Genomic DNA, 16,357 nt, shown 5'->3' on the forward strand with positions numbered 1-16,357 from the left:
ATAACTAACTGAGCCCAGAGTCACGGTCCGAATGTCGCACATGACGCCACTTCACATTTGGCTTTCAGTTGAGCGCCCCTGTGAGGAAGGTTCTGTTTGAATTTTGTTTGTCTGAGACGCACTCTAATCTATAATATAAGCGACAATTTTTGCTCTTGCTTAGTGCTCGGCACAAACAAAGGGAGTGTGACGACTGGTTTACTCATTGTCAGTAGGATGTGGTCTGGTAGGGTTATGCTTATTTGGCGACTTCGGTGGCATGTTTCTGTGAGATAACATTATGAAAAAGGCAATAGTTTCACTATTGTAGGTAGACATAGCACGGAACCGCACACCCTAACACGTTGTTATATGGGGGACATCGTCATTAAATGGCCCTGGTTGTTATAAGACATTCAACCTTATAAACCAAACTAAATCTTACAGGGGCGAGCGTCAACCAACTCATAGGCAAAAGAGAGGCTGCGTCATAGGAGAATTTAGGAAGAAGGGAAAGGAAAATATCCCAAATAGTTGCCTTTTTCATCATGCAACGGAAACAAGTTCTAACGCCCTTCCTGCATATCGAGATATGGCTAAAATGGCGCGTTATATGATTTTGTTTGTTTGATTACTTCACGTCTTATTAACAGTCGGGTCATGCAAGGACTGCCTCCCATGTTTGCGGTATGTAGCGTGTATTTAGTGTGCGGTGCGTGTTTTGGAAGGCTGTGGTATATTCGTGTTTGCTTATGACCCATACGATATAAAGAACCATGTGGTATGTGTGTGGATGTGTTTTGGTGATTGCGTATTGTTTGCATTTTGCATCACCTCACTGAAACATTCTTGAAATTCACAGCTTATCCAAATCCGTCACGTTTTACATATAATGCATATACTGAGTTCTACTTAGTCACTAAGTGCAGAGGGTTTATTTAGCAGAAAAAGAAACTGCCAAGAACTGATGAAGGGTCTGGTATGCTTTAATGGATCGAAAACCAATGTTTTCCATACAAAGGCTATGCCCAACTCAAAATCCAATGTCTGCAGTGGCAGCATAAAAAAGGGAAAGATCAAATCTATTTAAGTTGTCCATAATACTTAGCCGGAATGATTCTGCCATTGGCTCAATGCCCATATTCAAACCCAAAAGAACGATTGAAAAATAAACTAGGTAATGGTATGGGGACAACTTGTGCGTTCTTACGCGCGTTTTGTACATAGGCAAAGTATAGTCAGGCCAATTTGTCCTGAAATTCACCTAATAATGACCTACAACTGAAGTCAATTTCACATGAAGAAAACCACAGGTCAATTTCAGCTTATTTGAGGTAAAATTCGGATGATTGCAGGTCAATGCAGATCAAGTTCTTAATTTGAATCGCCTGATTTGGTCTCTTTAGGTAAATTTGTCCCGAAAAAAATCACTTAAAATCAACCTGGTTTTATCTGTAAAACTTTCCATGACATTTATATTGCAGAACTTCAAGCGAAAAAAAAATGGTTATATTGATCTTATCAGTACAATAGTGTTTTACCTCCTGGTCGGAAATGTCTAGTACACGATCTATTCACGTATTTGTTAGAAAGATTTCTCAAGTGCTTTTCTATCTAGATGATTAATGCATTCAAGTTATTAACAGTCGTGTACTCTCATGAACTGTGAATAGTTAATCAGAATGGCTTATCTTCTGTTTGATAACACGTGGCTTTGACTAGGTAATACCATCTCAAGTTGTATGTTATAGCTCTATCATTATCTAAATAATCCTTTCTGATCGATCTAAGCACAAAAAATGCTTCTGATCTAAGATGTACCTGAATCAACCTATAGGCCTTGAAGACCATGACGAAATCGTTCTCACTAGAACATTTTATGTTTTTATTTTTGAGTATCACATACGTCAAGGAGAATCATCCTGTGCCTTTGCTTAGTATTCAGTACGATACTCTCCCTGAATCCTTTTCTTCCTTTCAGAACATTATACTGAATACCCATGGGTATAGTGAAGTGGAGTATATAGCACATATGTGGTAGGCCAAACCACATTATTTTTCAAGCAGGCCCGATAATTTAATTTGATACAAACTATGTTAATGGTCAAATACCATTATTAATTATTGATGAAACTAAAGTTAAAGATGCTCCACCGTTGACAAATAGTACTGTTTCAGTATCAAACACAAGAGCAGACGAATACGTATTTGTTTAATTACAAAAAATACTTACCTTACACCATTACCAACATTGAAAAGTTTGAGCTTCTCATTTTACTTCAAATTAATTACATTAAAGTCAATTACTTGCGTCGAATGATGTACTGATTGCACATGCACCAAAAGCCAAATAAATGATCTCATGTTATTTAGACATACGATTAACCAACAATAATTGTTCAAATGATGAGTATCGTTCATGCTCTGTCGGCGGTGGAATATCTTTAACAATCGATTACTAAAACATAGCATATAAAACAACCTTTGTCAATCCTATCTCCAATACAGACTTAGTGAAAAAATAACAACAGAAATAGTGTTTCTCAAAGCCCTAAAAAAATACATAAAATAACGATGTCTTGTGTACTTTCCGTATAAGTTATAACAGTTGTAAAAAGCCAATGTAATCCTATTGAGATAAAAATAATAATCAGGTTATTGTACAAGAAACTAGACACAAATATCATTTATAATGCACTTTAAGTCATTACATTAATCGTCCGACAGTATATGGCAAACCATCTGCAGACAGGTCTTCATAGAAAGAAAGAAATGTAATTCCACTGTCAAAGACAATTTTCTAAGTTAATGAGTTTTATTTTAAAATCAGATGTTGTTTGATGAGACTGAAATGACCAAACATAAAGTTCTAATATACTACATTTTATTTTAATGTTACATAACCTACATCTGATCTATGCACTATTTACCTATATATTAATTAATCAATGCCGTTTGATGAGCCAGAGTGAAGGAAATTCATGTATAGTGTAATTATGAAAATAATTAAAAAAAAGATGTCAAAACACTCATACAGATCAATGTAGATTTTGAAATATCCGAGCTAGAGAACACCACATTGTGCCAGTCGGTATGGTGTTCTGTTGTATTAACATCATACTTAACATTCTCTTAGATATGTAAATTCTTGCCAACCGTCTAGTTAAGAATATTTCATACCAAGACCATAGTAAATTATGTCAAGGGATATGTTTCAACTTGATCCTCTGTTGAATTGGTACACCGACCCTAAGTTACCTCGAGTGTAGAACGGGTGTAGAAGTTGGTCATAAAAGAGTTGGTTTTCCCTTGAAGCAAAGCCCAAGAGATTGGTTGGTATTTAAAGCTGTAGTACATTCGATATCAATCATATTTAAACATGTAGATAAGTCGTTGTATGTGTGGCTGGCATTGTACACCCTCTCATGTTATTTCCTTCCGGGTTTCACCTAAGTATAAATACGAGCGTATTGAATTACCGCCACTACAGAGAATATACCAATATCTAATACAGCTTGACGAAAAAACGAAGGTAGGCAAACGTAATTTATTAATCCAAGAACAATGTATATATGTATAAAGATAGAATAGAAATGTAGATAAACATGTGTTAAGATAATTTATTCAATAATAACTTCGATAAAATTACGTACCCGTATAGGCCAATTTCATTTTACATGCAATACAGAAACAGGTAAATTGGGTTTTAAAAATGGATGCTATGAAATATATTAAAATTTTAAAGGACTATCTTTTAACACTATGTATGTTTCACTCGTGTGAGTATCAGTTAGCTACCATTATCACTTTCAGTCTTTGTTTTATATTCTATCTTTAATGAAATATATGCACCCACAGTGTCCAATATAAAGTAAAGCATGGGAGCATGTATTTAAATGTTATTCAATGTTAAATTCCTTACGGATGTATGGTATCATAAACACGCACATTGTGTATACTGTAAAATCATTAAATTTCGTTGGGAGAATAATATCCATGGTTTTCCCTTTTTGACCAAACATAACGAATTCACTTCACCACGCAATTTGATCTTTTTAAAAATGCTCCACATCTGACAAACGGCATTTTTCCTCTATCAAAACAGAAGCAGACGAATTTGTATTTTTCTTTAGTTACAAAAGATATTTACTTTACAGCATTGCCTCCATTGAAAAGTTTTTAATTTTGCTTCAAGATAAAATATATTAGAATCAATCCATGGTACGAACTATGTCCTATATGTAATTAAATACTAAATCCGCATGCACCAAACGTAAAATAAATTATTAAATATTAGTTTTGTGTTAAGATGACATAAATATATATATATATACGTTTAAATACTAATTATTGTTCAAATGATGAATGTCGTTTACGCCTTCTCTTCGATGGAGTACCTTTAATAAATGTATACATATGTCATCGATGCACTGTTTATAAAAAGCATATGGATGTATTCAAGTAGTCAATTTACATAAATAATAATGTTATCTATGGCTAAACACGCATTGTCAGCATACAATAATACTGAGTACCTGGCAGAACAAACAATGATCATAAACATCGTCAGGTTCTGGTGTATGTTCAACCGTTTGTTATTATCAAACGTTATAGACAGTGAGACCTTCGTGTGAAAGTAATGTCGTTGAGATAATTTGAAATTAAAACTTCATATTACATAATGCGATGAATGAAGTTAACTAAGAGTAAAGCTACACACAAGGTAGATATTGGCAGGTATTCAACAGAAAAATGCAAAATACAAAGGGGTTTTGCTTAAATGATCTGAAGTATCGTGTATATGTTTATGAAAAGTTCTATGCCACTAACAATTTTATTTTTTAATTTGTATATTTTGGTAATCGATATATCACATGTTATGAAGCGGTAATAGATTTAATTAATTAGCAAGTGAAGTTTTAATGCTTCATATCACGAGTTGCACTTTAACACCGTAAACTTACGGGAGCCACTCAATCCAATGATAGATGTTTTCATTGGGGAGTAGATCAATATTTTCAACTAGTGTATATGTCCATAGATTACATTGAAAAGGTTCTAAAACATGAATTATTCCAGCATAAATCACCAGCCAGAAACACTTCAGTCAATCGGTACTTAGGTTCCATCGTGGTGTATGCACCAATCGAGACGTGTTTTCTATTCCCGGAATAAACAATTTCACAAAAACGTTGGAATTCTCAAGAACCCGAGTGTCTCTATTAGGTAAATCCTCTTGTATGTTTCCACCTATACAAAATCAAATTTAAATGTTCATCAGATATAAAGTGAAGAGTTGTACAGTATCTGCTACTCCTATTACAGGGCGACGAAATTTAGGATCTTATCTTTTCTTCCTGCCTTTCATTCTTCTTCCTCCCTTGACACCACCTCACTTTTGGCCTTTAGTTAACTGTTAATTGTAAAACTTTTTGATGGTGGGAAATTCGACACATTATTTGTGAACACTTGAAATGTCCAGTATTTATTTTAATTACAAACTCACGTCTTGATTTAACGGCTTCATCGTTTTAACTATGTTTTTTTTTTAATTTTTTTTTTCATTAGCCACATGGATATTTAATCAGGAATGACGTTCTTGTTTACAATGCATCAATATTAAACATGTATGAACATTCAACATTACAATCTAAAATTTCATTTTGCAGAACAAACACCTAGTGAATGCAAGGAATCCGGAGAATACAAAAGTATCGACGGATCCCTGATAGATCATGGCTGGTACATACATCCTCCTCGGAGTGGCGTTTGTGTTTGTGAATGTCCTTACATTCTCTCCATTACATGCCTCTTGTCCTTACGACAACATGACAAACACAGTAGATTTATCGAAAGCTATCAATCCGAAACCTCATCTTACCAAAGCAGATCTGAATGATTGTCCATCCAAAGCCACATCATTGATCCTGTCTCACAATAGTATACAGTCTCTCTCCAGTGATGTTTTCGATGGCTTCTGGGCTCTTACTTCTATCACTATCGCACACAATTTGATAGAGACTTTACCTACTGGACTCCTAAAGAATATGCGAAGTCTGACACATTTTGACGTCAGTGATAATGCCTTGGAGGCCCTAAAAGACAGTCTTTTCTTCCAGTTGTCAGGTGTGCCTCTCACCAATCTAGTGGCGGTTAACTTTTCCCATAATAACATCAGCGATATTGGATTCAATGTGTTTCACAAAGACATGTCATCAATCTTAAATGTTGACTTGTCTTTTAATCGTCTGCCTTCTCTGGAACCCTGGCCATACATACCACAGACTGACCAGAGTGATAGTGAGGACGTTATTTGGAACTTTCAAAACAATTCAATTTCTTCATTCACTAACAATATGAACTGGACGTATGATCTGGTTGAACAGTATGAATTTGAGATACAGTTGCAGAACAATTCGATCACCGCTTTTAATACCTCTATAGTAGATGTTTACTATCCCAGATTCAATGGGGATTACCTTACCCAGTTTCTCACTTACAAAATGAATATATCACAAAATCCCATCTTCTGTGACTGTCAATTGCATGTTTTCGTCAAGGCTCTACACCAGTCGTTAATGTTTTATATGAATGTTGAGGAAAATCGTGTGAGATGTGCAGGACCACCCCACCTCAAAGGTATAGACTTTTTTCATGACATGGAACTCGACGAATTCGTCTGCAATATAACAACAGACTGTCCGTCGCGTTGTTTTTGCCAAGAGAGACCAAATTCATGGGAACTGTTTGTGGACTGTCGAAATCAAGGTTTGACCTCACTTCCGCTCACGCTTCCTCATGCAAAATATGGGAATATTTCGTTACACTTGGATAACAACAACATCGAACACCTTACAAAGACGACTTATTCTCATTACATAAGAAACTTGACGATCAGCAACAACAAATTAAAGTCGATCGATTCAGGGATTATCATGAGTATGAATAATTCAAAATTTCTGAACCTAGACAATAACCAGATCAACTACATTGCCAAAGAGTTGCAACTCCTTGCTTTCTCCAACGTTGGCCTATCAGGGAATCCTTTGTTGTGTGGTTGTAACATGACTTGGATGGCAGACTGGATAAATCTATCACCCGATGCGAAGGATTCGGGCATCACGTGTGATAATGATGGTGAAAGCAAACTCATCTCCGCGGTAACAGAGGATGAGCTCTTCTGTAGCTACGACAAGCTCATCATTATCCTAAGTGTGACTATAGGAGTGATCATAGGGTTCGTCTCTGTTGTCGTCATCACCGCCAAACGATGTCCTTACGAAACCAAAGTACTGCTGTATAAATTGTTCAATATCCATCCGCGAGACAAATACAAAGTAGACCAGGAACCGACAAAGGAGTATGACGCCTACATTTCGTACTATCAGGGTGATAAAGGTGAAAGTGTTCAAGTGAGACAATGGATGAAGAGGGTGTTACTCAAGAAGCTTGAAGAAAAGTCCAAGAGAAAATACACCGTGTTTTGTTATGAGCGGGATTACGACGCTGGTGAATTTAAGAGTGACGAGATATTGAAAAATATGATGAAAAGTCGGAGAATATTATTAATTCTGTCACCTGAATTTCTGAATGACGACTGGTGCATGTTCGAGGCCGATCAGGCGGAGTTTGAACACAACTCGAGTGGAAATGTACATGGGCGGGTTATATATATTCTATGGAATAAACAGATGCGTATACAACTAGAGAATGAACCGTGGAAATCACGGTTGAGAGACAAACGTGTTATGTGTCCTGACGATAGATTATTCTGGTCGAAAATGAGATATGAACTTCCGGTAAAAACAATGCGTCGAATGAACAGAAATGCCACTATGCCATTTAGTAACGGCTTAACGAAAAAAGATGCGGAAGAAAACATGAAAAATTATAAAGTATCTGTTAAAAAGAATCGTCCGAACAACGACGTCACCCACATGATTGATACAGACGACATAGATTCCATAATCTCCATCAGTATCAAGTGATATAATGAACTGGTCAGTGTCAGTATTTTGTTTTTTTAACACGGTGCGTATAATGTAATGCAAGCACCCGCGTCTCTTTCAACCAGTTGGTCAGGACAAAAAATTAGAAATAGAAAGAATCGCGTAGGTGTTAGCTCTGAGACCAGCTTATAATCATTTAAAAACTTTAATCAGTTGGTTGGTCATGACGTAATGCCAATCTACCATCTTTGTCTATTACCGTAAGAGCGGACGGTATGTTTGTCGCTGCAACTACATTATTATAATATTTAAGCATTGAAGTCACTATTTGTTTTTTTCAAACAAAATTTCTTTCATACCCCGATGAAATTAAAAAATAGTGACTTCAATACTTATAATTAATTTCCCAGGCTACATTATAAAATGAAATACATTTACACGTACGATTCCATTGATTTTTTCCAAGGGATTATTTTTTCCAAATCAATACGCAACGTCAATGTTTCTATTGTGACGTCATGATAACGTCGGGATTTCCGCGCCATTCTCGGATTTTTTTTCATCGCGGAATGAAAAAAATGAATAGACCGATCAGAAAGCCAGTAACAAAGAGAAAATTAATTATTAATGTATTTAGACAATATACATTATTTGCAATTACCAAGGATGCACAAAATGTATCACTTCAAATGCACAGTTCTGTACGTGTAAATTGAATACGAAACAAAGATAAGTCTTGTCCTGAACGAGAAATAATGATGTGGTGTATCCATGTATTGTCTCATATAATTGTGTACTTTATTTTGTCTCATGGATGAAACTGTTAATATTTTATAAGGTCGACTTTTTAATGCAACTACTTGAAGTAGTTAATATTTTATAAGGTCGACTTTTTAATGCAACTACTTGAAGTAGAAGTTCAAACATATTTTTCTTTATATTTTCTTCTTTGAAGTGTTATTAATTTACTTTTATTAAAATATTAAACGTTTTACGGATGTTTGGTATTCCTGTTTTCCTAGATACCTTCAATCAAAACTATGTAAATATACCTGAATTAAACTCCATCGTCTTTGTCGGTATTGTGTCTAATAAACTCTGTTTACTGAAAAACCTTGACGCAAACATAGACGCAAAGGAGATTTATTTTATTCTATAATATTTACAGTCAGTGGTGAATTGATAATAAAGCATACACTATGAATAACAATAATACATCATAAATAACGTTGATACAACGGGAAGGACGATGATAACATATGAATATATACATGAAAATGTAATATGAATGACGAAAATGCATAGTGGATATAGGAAGGTACAATATGATACATATATAAGTTATAAAAACAGGGAAAATATATAATTACATTAACGATACAATATAAAACAAAATTGAAACGGATTACCATTAACAAATTGTAAAATATATAACAGAGTATTACTGCATAATTTAACAACGTTTGACACGCCATGTTCAACATAATATTGGCATTGTTCACAATTAAATGTACCTGCATGTTTGGTACTTAATTACAATACTTTAGGGAAGTAGTCACAATTATAATATCTATGTCAATTTCATTGCATAACTACTGTGAAGAAAGTATCATATATAGTATGTCTGTGGCGCAGCTCTAACAATGGCCATAAACTCACTCTCTGCCAAAGAAGAGACTGAAAAAAGTGGAAATGAAATTAGACAGATAATAAATAAAAGTGACATATGCATGAATATATTGCTTTCTTGTTACACGAGTGATTTATGCCTGACACAGGTTTTACCGTTTTTCAAAATGTCAAAATTCAAACGATAACATCTTTTTGTTTGGCTCTTGATAATTAGTGTCCTTGAGTCATGCGATGAAATCTTATGATTGCCATGTAATATCATATTACTTACGGAAGTTTTATTTGTTAACGACGTGCTGATGTAAGATACTATTCTGTCAACACAACAGAGTTAAGATCAAACTAGAAACATGTATCGTTGTTATGTTGGCTTCGTTCTGTAAGGATTGAGAACAAAGAAAACAAACAAACAGTGATAGACTGTTCGCAAAATAATACTGCCAAAGTTGACAAACTTCTAAAAAGAGCAGCTAGGATTATATTAAAGTGTGATTTTAATAACCATCCTGTGATATGTTTAAACTGTTGAACTGGTTACCTTAACGGGTTTTATATAACCAGTCAGATTTGATATAGATAGTCTTTTAAATAAAATGCAGTCTGGTCATCTACATCAAATATGAGAAGTGACACTTTATGGGGAAACTGGTAGGTCCTTGGACATTAGATTAACAGAACACTTAACCATATCCATCTAGGTCATCAACGAACATTGTAACCACACGGGTCATAGCATTAACCATAACAAAATCAAAGTGATAACAACAGGGGATGTCTATATTAAAAGACGAATGAACGAGGCCATTGGCAGCAAATAAAGAAAACAATCACTTAACGGAGACGAGGGGCTGGGCCAACCACCTTATGACCTTATAGTGTCATTTGACTGTCCATCTACACCAGCTACTACACTGGCACTTCTCAGTTACACAATTCTCTTGGTAATCTTTATAGAGTCAGTGAAAGAGAACAACATCCATATTTTGTTTGTTCTATTAGATTTAACGTCTTATCAAGAGCCAGGGTCATCTGAAGAGTGCATTCCATGTAAGAAAAGTGTTGCGATATGTGGATTCTTAATGGTATAGGAGGCCTGTAGTATATTTGTGTTGTGTCTCCTTACAATAGAGGAACTCTTTTGTTCTTTTCCAGTGTAGCAGACCATAAAAGACAAGAAACACGTACATCCCTCCTATCCAGTCTGGTCGCATTATACTGACAACGGACAAACCAGTCGTCCTACTCATTATAAGCTGAGCGCCAAGTAGGAACAGAAACAGAAACTACCACATGTATAGACTATGGCGTGTCTCTGCCAGGGGACAGAATTCAGAGCCTCTCTTACAGTGGCGAACGCTCGACCGAACGCTATAATTGAGACAGACAGGGGTAAGTGAAACACTGAATGGTCGCTTATATTCATAATTGTTGAACATTTAAAGGTAGGTTTCCTGAAATCAAAGATAGCCACTGTATCCCCTTTTCAACTTCTCCAGTATTAAGCTTAAAACAGGTTTTTTTTTTTTTTAATAAAGACTATGTTAAAAAGATTAGACATCGGGTTTCTTACCTTCGACACAACACAGTAGTACAAGCCACAAGCATTTAATAACAGTGACACCCAAAACAAAGTCATTTAAATCAATACGAAGGGAGATGACTCCAATATGATTATTACTTTAAGTAAATAATCAAATATAGTAGAAGGCAATAATTGTGTGATTCGCAATTAGAAATTAAGGTCTGTAATTTTTTCCCGGATGTATACTATGTTCTATTCATATTGGAGCTTTTACTTCACTGACTAATGTGTAGAAACAGTAAATAAAACAACATGCAAATAATAAGTTAAAATGATACCATTCATAACAACATGCATTAAGAAATTTACAGTTGGTTAAGAAATTATGAAAATACTGAACTATTTAATGCTAAATATACCCATTGGAAATATTTTGGAATGAATTCATTTATTGTTTATATGACTTCAGTTCTAATTTTAAGTGTTTAATATTGCTATATTTGAAAGGTCTTGAATTACAAAGACCAATATGCTCAGTGTAATCAGTTGACCGTAAAGGCTCATGGATCTCATGTTTATTATAAGCTACGAGAGTAGATTTTTATTATTAATACTAAGTAAAATTTTGTCAAAAAAAAAAAAAAAAAAAAAAAAAAAAAAAAACAAACAACAAACAAACAAAACAAAACAACTCATGTACACGAGTAAACTTATAAAGATCTTATACGAGTGGCTATATGATATGCATTTAATTTTAAACGAGTTAAATGATTTGTTATATCACAGATTGCAGTCGAGTGACATTAACGAGTTTAAATAATTGCATTTTACGTAGTCACGAGTAAAGGGTTCTATTTAATCACATTGTCGTTAAATAAGTTCTCAGCCTCTCATAAATCACAGAGTATGACACAGCTTGATCAAGAACACGGCCACCATCTGTAACAACTCTAAATAGAACACCTGGCGAAAGAGCAACTCTTAGCTTTCCTACCCCTTCCACATAATCACGCAAACCTTTAACTGGACACAAAAGGCTTTCTTCACATTTCTTGATAACAAACATATTGGCCTTGCCTTTGGCCCCACGTAGAGTCTTCCAGTAGTATGGTTTAGTACCAGTCCTGTTCCATCATTCAGAGATCTAATATCCTGAGCCACTAAACCTGCCAAATCACCAGCTCTATCTCCACCAAAAAACTGTAAATTAAACCAAGCCTGGTCTCTCAAAAACATGAACCTTTCACTCAACGACAAATCTCTCCGTGCCAGTTCCCGCTCTATATACATAGAAATCGCTCTCACCATAGACAAAAAATATTGGAGCTGCCTGTTTAGCCACAACATGGGCCCGGGCTTGTTCTTCCTGAACCATCTTTAAATAATTTCTGACCGTAGGGGAGGCTGCTGGATTTCCACTAAGAGTTGACACATCCCACACCCTTCCAGCACCAATATCACAAAAGATATCCACTAGATGTTGTACCATCACACTAACTGAACCAGAAGCCAACCGGACAGGGCAATCACAAGACGTTTTCCTTTGGTACCCAAGAACTTGCACTGTACCCCATGAACTTTATTCTTCCACGCCTTTTCTTTCCATACTTAAAATCTACAAACATCATTAGGACAGCATTCCGACAGCCCTGGTTTCAGTGGCAAAGAATCCAAAAACAATATCAAAGAATCTCTCACACTTGTTTTCTTCTTCGTATAAGGCGAAAAAGCTCTTCTCTTCTCTAACTGCAAGATTCTTCTGTCAATATCCATCAAGTCAACCGCTATGGTATCCTGCAAATAAACATATACCTCATGAAAATGATAACCTGTAGGCAACCAGCTGACACTTTAAACCTTTACTATCATCTACGAAACCATGTCTAGTAGGAACTTTAATCACCCCGTTCTGAAACTGCTTGCCAACACAGATACTAGACATCACAGCAGTCTGTAGAAGTGGCCACCACACTGGAACAGGACTGATAACCGGAAGGACACAAGTACCGTTATCAACACTTTGCTCCCGAAATAAAGATAACAAAGATGCTATCATACTAAAAGGAGGAAAGACATACTTATTCTCACCGCTCCTAAGATTCTGTGCGTAAACATTCACACCTGCAGACCCGGGTGTGGGAAAAGGCGTGTAATGTCTCAAGGATTCACCACCTGGTGAATTCCTGACATTTGAGTAAAGTGTCATCAAGTCTATAGTATGCAGGCCATAGGCCTGCTCAACCAACTCCCAGGACTCATTCCCTAGTGTACACTCGCGGAAATCCAACTTCCTTGATGGTTTATCTGCCGCATTGCAGCACGACAGAATGTACTGCATATGCAAATCTATTTTGCGTTCAACTACAAACTATAAAATCTGTTTTGTAATCCTATTCAGTCGTCCATCTCAACCCCCTTGATTTTCCCATACCGAAAAAACAGCCATAATGTCTGTCAGTAAATCAACTCTCGAATCACTTAGAGACCCAGCAAAAGACTCTAGGGCTTTCAATACAGCACTAGCCTCCTTCAAATTGATAGGGCAAGTATCGTCATTGTCAAAATAATCGCCAACGACACAACTCTCTCCGTCAAGGGACACAACTGTCCCGTACCTAAAAAGAGAAGCATCAGTCGACATGCTTTCCTGCTTGTGACTCTCTGGCCTCCATTTAGCACAGCCATTCCAATTGTCTTAGAAACGCCAGTAGCAGACTTCCTCTCCTACGTCTCCATCTATCGACACTTTCCTAGAATTCTTTATGCCAGTGGCTATAGCACTATTAACCTCCCAACAAAAAAGTTTTGAACCAGGAACCACTAAACCCATAGAAATGCACTTCCCTGCAAATCTCTGCAGTGTTTTTACATCCACTGCCCCATAACTCAGGATTAATTCCCCCAGCACCACAAACTTCTCTTTCTTATCCTTGGGGAGTATGTTAGCCTTTTTAACAGAGTCAATGAGATAACCCAGGAAGCGAATACAAGTTGACGGAACCAAAGAACACTTTTCCAATGCCAAAGTGTACCCTAAACGTGTTAGAACCTCAACTAAAACATACGCTACCTTCTCAGCCTCATATACAACCTGAAGACCTCCAACACCCTTACCAGCCACAATCATTCTATCATCTATATATTGGGTTGTTACGACAGATATACTCCTCAAGTAAGACGTAACAACCATTCCTGTAGTTTGGTATATGTAAGGAGATGCCTTCCACCCAAATGGGATAACAGTATACACCATCACATATCCCCCAAAGTGTAAGCCAAAGAAAGTCTGTGATTTGACCGAAACATCCTAAACATGATCATAACCTGATTTCTCATCACATGTAACCATATAAGCACCCTGCTCAACCAAACGATGGACATCTCTCAAAGTCTCTAACTTAAAAGGAGAATCCTTTGTCAGAGGTTTATATACCGACAGTCATGACATAACCTTGGTTTAGAAGGCTCAATTGTCAAAGGCATCACCTCTCTTGGTAACTCACATTCACCAATTTTACCCAATACCCGGATAGCCCCTGATGCTATCTTCTCCGACAATGTCCAGCAAATAAAGTCAATATGATCCTTACAAATTGGTGCATTAGGAAAAAACTGCCTTGGTGGTTAAGCAGAGTCATAGGGTCTTCCCAAAAATTACCCCTAAAATTGGGGAAAAAACTAACCACATCTACCCCTTCTGCTATCCACAACCTCACAGAATCAACCATATCATTTCCTGAAGACTTGCTAAATATTGTCTTCCAGTTCTCTTTATTATCATGTAGCTGGCCAGCAACAAAATTATCTGGATCTCGTAAAGGAAGTCCATCTATATCGAACTCCATGCCACAATTAATAACATCTTCAGCAGATGGATGTAAAGTTGAAGGCGAGAGACTCCTACCCTTCAAAGTAACCCATGTTGGACCATCACGAACATTGACCGCATATGGATTAAAATTCACTCATTGCTCCTATTCAGGGACATGTGTTAATGAAACATGATCTCTCCCAGTGCCAAGTCCCTGTAACGGATAAATGAACCTTCCATAACAACCAAACTCGTCTTACAAATGACCCAACATGAGATACAAAGAAGAGTAGAATTACCTCACCCACAACCCACGTGAACAATGTCCACAAGGGGCTTCAGTGTTCCCGGGCTCTGGGTTTAAGATTTCTACATACATGTACTATTATCACACAAAACAAGTACAATAAATCTATACAGTCATTTTAATTCACCATTTTCCCAAAAAAAACCTTAATATCGGCAACCTACAAGTACCAACCATCACTGGTTATCCATGCATAATTAGAAAAAACTTGAAATATTAAAAACTTTATCAAACAACCAACATATATACACGCAAAAAAATATTCAGTATGACACCCTCAGATGTCACAAATGTCCGATATCCTTTAAACTATCTCTATTTTGCTTTTTTGCAGCCTTCATCCTTGGGCAATCCTTCACAAGGTGATCTACAGACTCATAAATCCAACAGGTGCCCCTCTGTCTCCTTTGGTATCCCCTACAAAAAGGTTTATATGCTCCCCTCGATTAAAAATTAAACTGGCCCATATGGGGCTGCATCATACTCTGGTATGCACTCTGAAACTGTGGCACCATTGCTTGACCTTGAAAAGGGGGGTAACCCAAATTCATAGCACCTAGAGGAAACACAGATGGATATAAATTGCTCAGTGGAGACATAACAGAGTTTTTTGAGCTCTCTAATCCAGCTCCCACATTACTATCACTCTTACTCATCTTAGTCTCCCCATCCTCACTTTTCCTTTCTCTCAAACATTTACCAATTGCTTTTGCAACAACATCAGTAGACTGCCCTCCTAAAACAGTCAAACACAAGGAGGCAATATCTAGCTTCCTCTGATACCGATTAGCCTGCCTTGCAAGCTCTTCATAAATGTCTGTCTCTTCATAATTATACTTCATTGCCACCTTAACTAATCTGTCCAAATTCCACAGGATCAACTGCTCGCTTGGATCCTGCCGAGTCGCACTCGACCTGAATAACTCCCGCATCTTCTATACCTTGTCCTTTGGGATCCTCTCCATTCTCTCCAGCTTCGTGCCCTTACTCTGGGTATTTTCAACAAGCCTACTTTTTACGTGATCTGTTAGGCTCCTATATGAACAAAACACCATAAATGAAATATCCAACATGTGCACGCAAACCATGTTTAATATCCAACATGAAACGTTATGAAGTATTGCATTCCTATGTTATCAGTCCCGCTCACATATATA

General features: G+C 36.6%; 1 protein-coding gene and 1 long non-coding RNA gene across 2 annotated transcripts; both read left to right on the plus strand.

Annotated features, from left to right (window-relative positions):
• The first annotated feature begins 3,353 nt into the window (after window positions 1-3,353).
• LOC138333343 (protein toll-like) lies at window positions 3,354-8,262 on the plus strand. The gene is made up of 2 exons (XM_069281663.1): window positions 3,354-3,511; window positions 5,649-8,262. Exon 2 carries the CDS (start codon window positions 5,715-5,717, stop codon window positions 7,965-7,967), a length of 2,253 nt encoding a protein of 750 aa, XP_069137764.1. The 5' UTR covers window positions 3,354-3,511; window positions 5,649-5,714; the 3' UTR covers window positions 7,968-8,262.
• Window positions 8,263-8,268: 6 nt separating this feature from the next.
• On the plus strand, window positions 8,269-8,919 carry LOC138333344 (uncharacterized). Its single transcript, XR_011209973.1, has 2 exons — window positions 8,269-8,766; window positions 8,813-8,919. It is a non-coding gene; the product is annotated as an uncharacterized lncRNA (long non-coding RNA).
• The last annotated feature ends 7,438 nt before the right edge of the window (window positions 8,920-16,357 follow it).

The sequence above is a fragment of the Argopecten irradians genome, chromosome 10, assembly GCF_041381155.1.
Source record: "Argopecten irradians isolate NY chromosome 10, Ai_NY, whole genome shotgun sequence".
NCBI lineage: Eukaryota > Metazoa > Mollusca > Bivalvia > Pectinida > Pectinidae > Argopecten > Argopecten irradians.

What these genes read in the sequence shown, in the direction of transcription:
- LOC138333343 (XM_069281663.1), top strand. Translation starts at nt 5,715, where the DNA reads ATGGCTGGTACATACATCCTCCTCGGAGTGGCGTTTGTGTTTGTGAAT.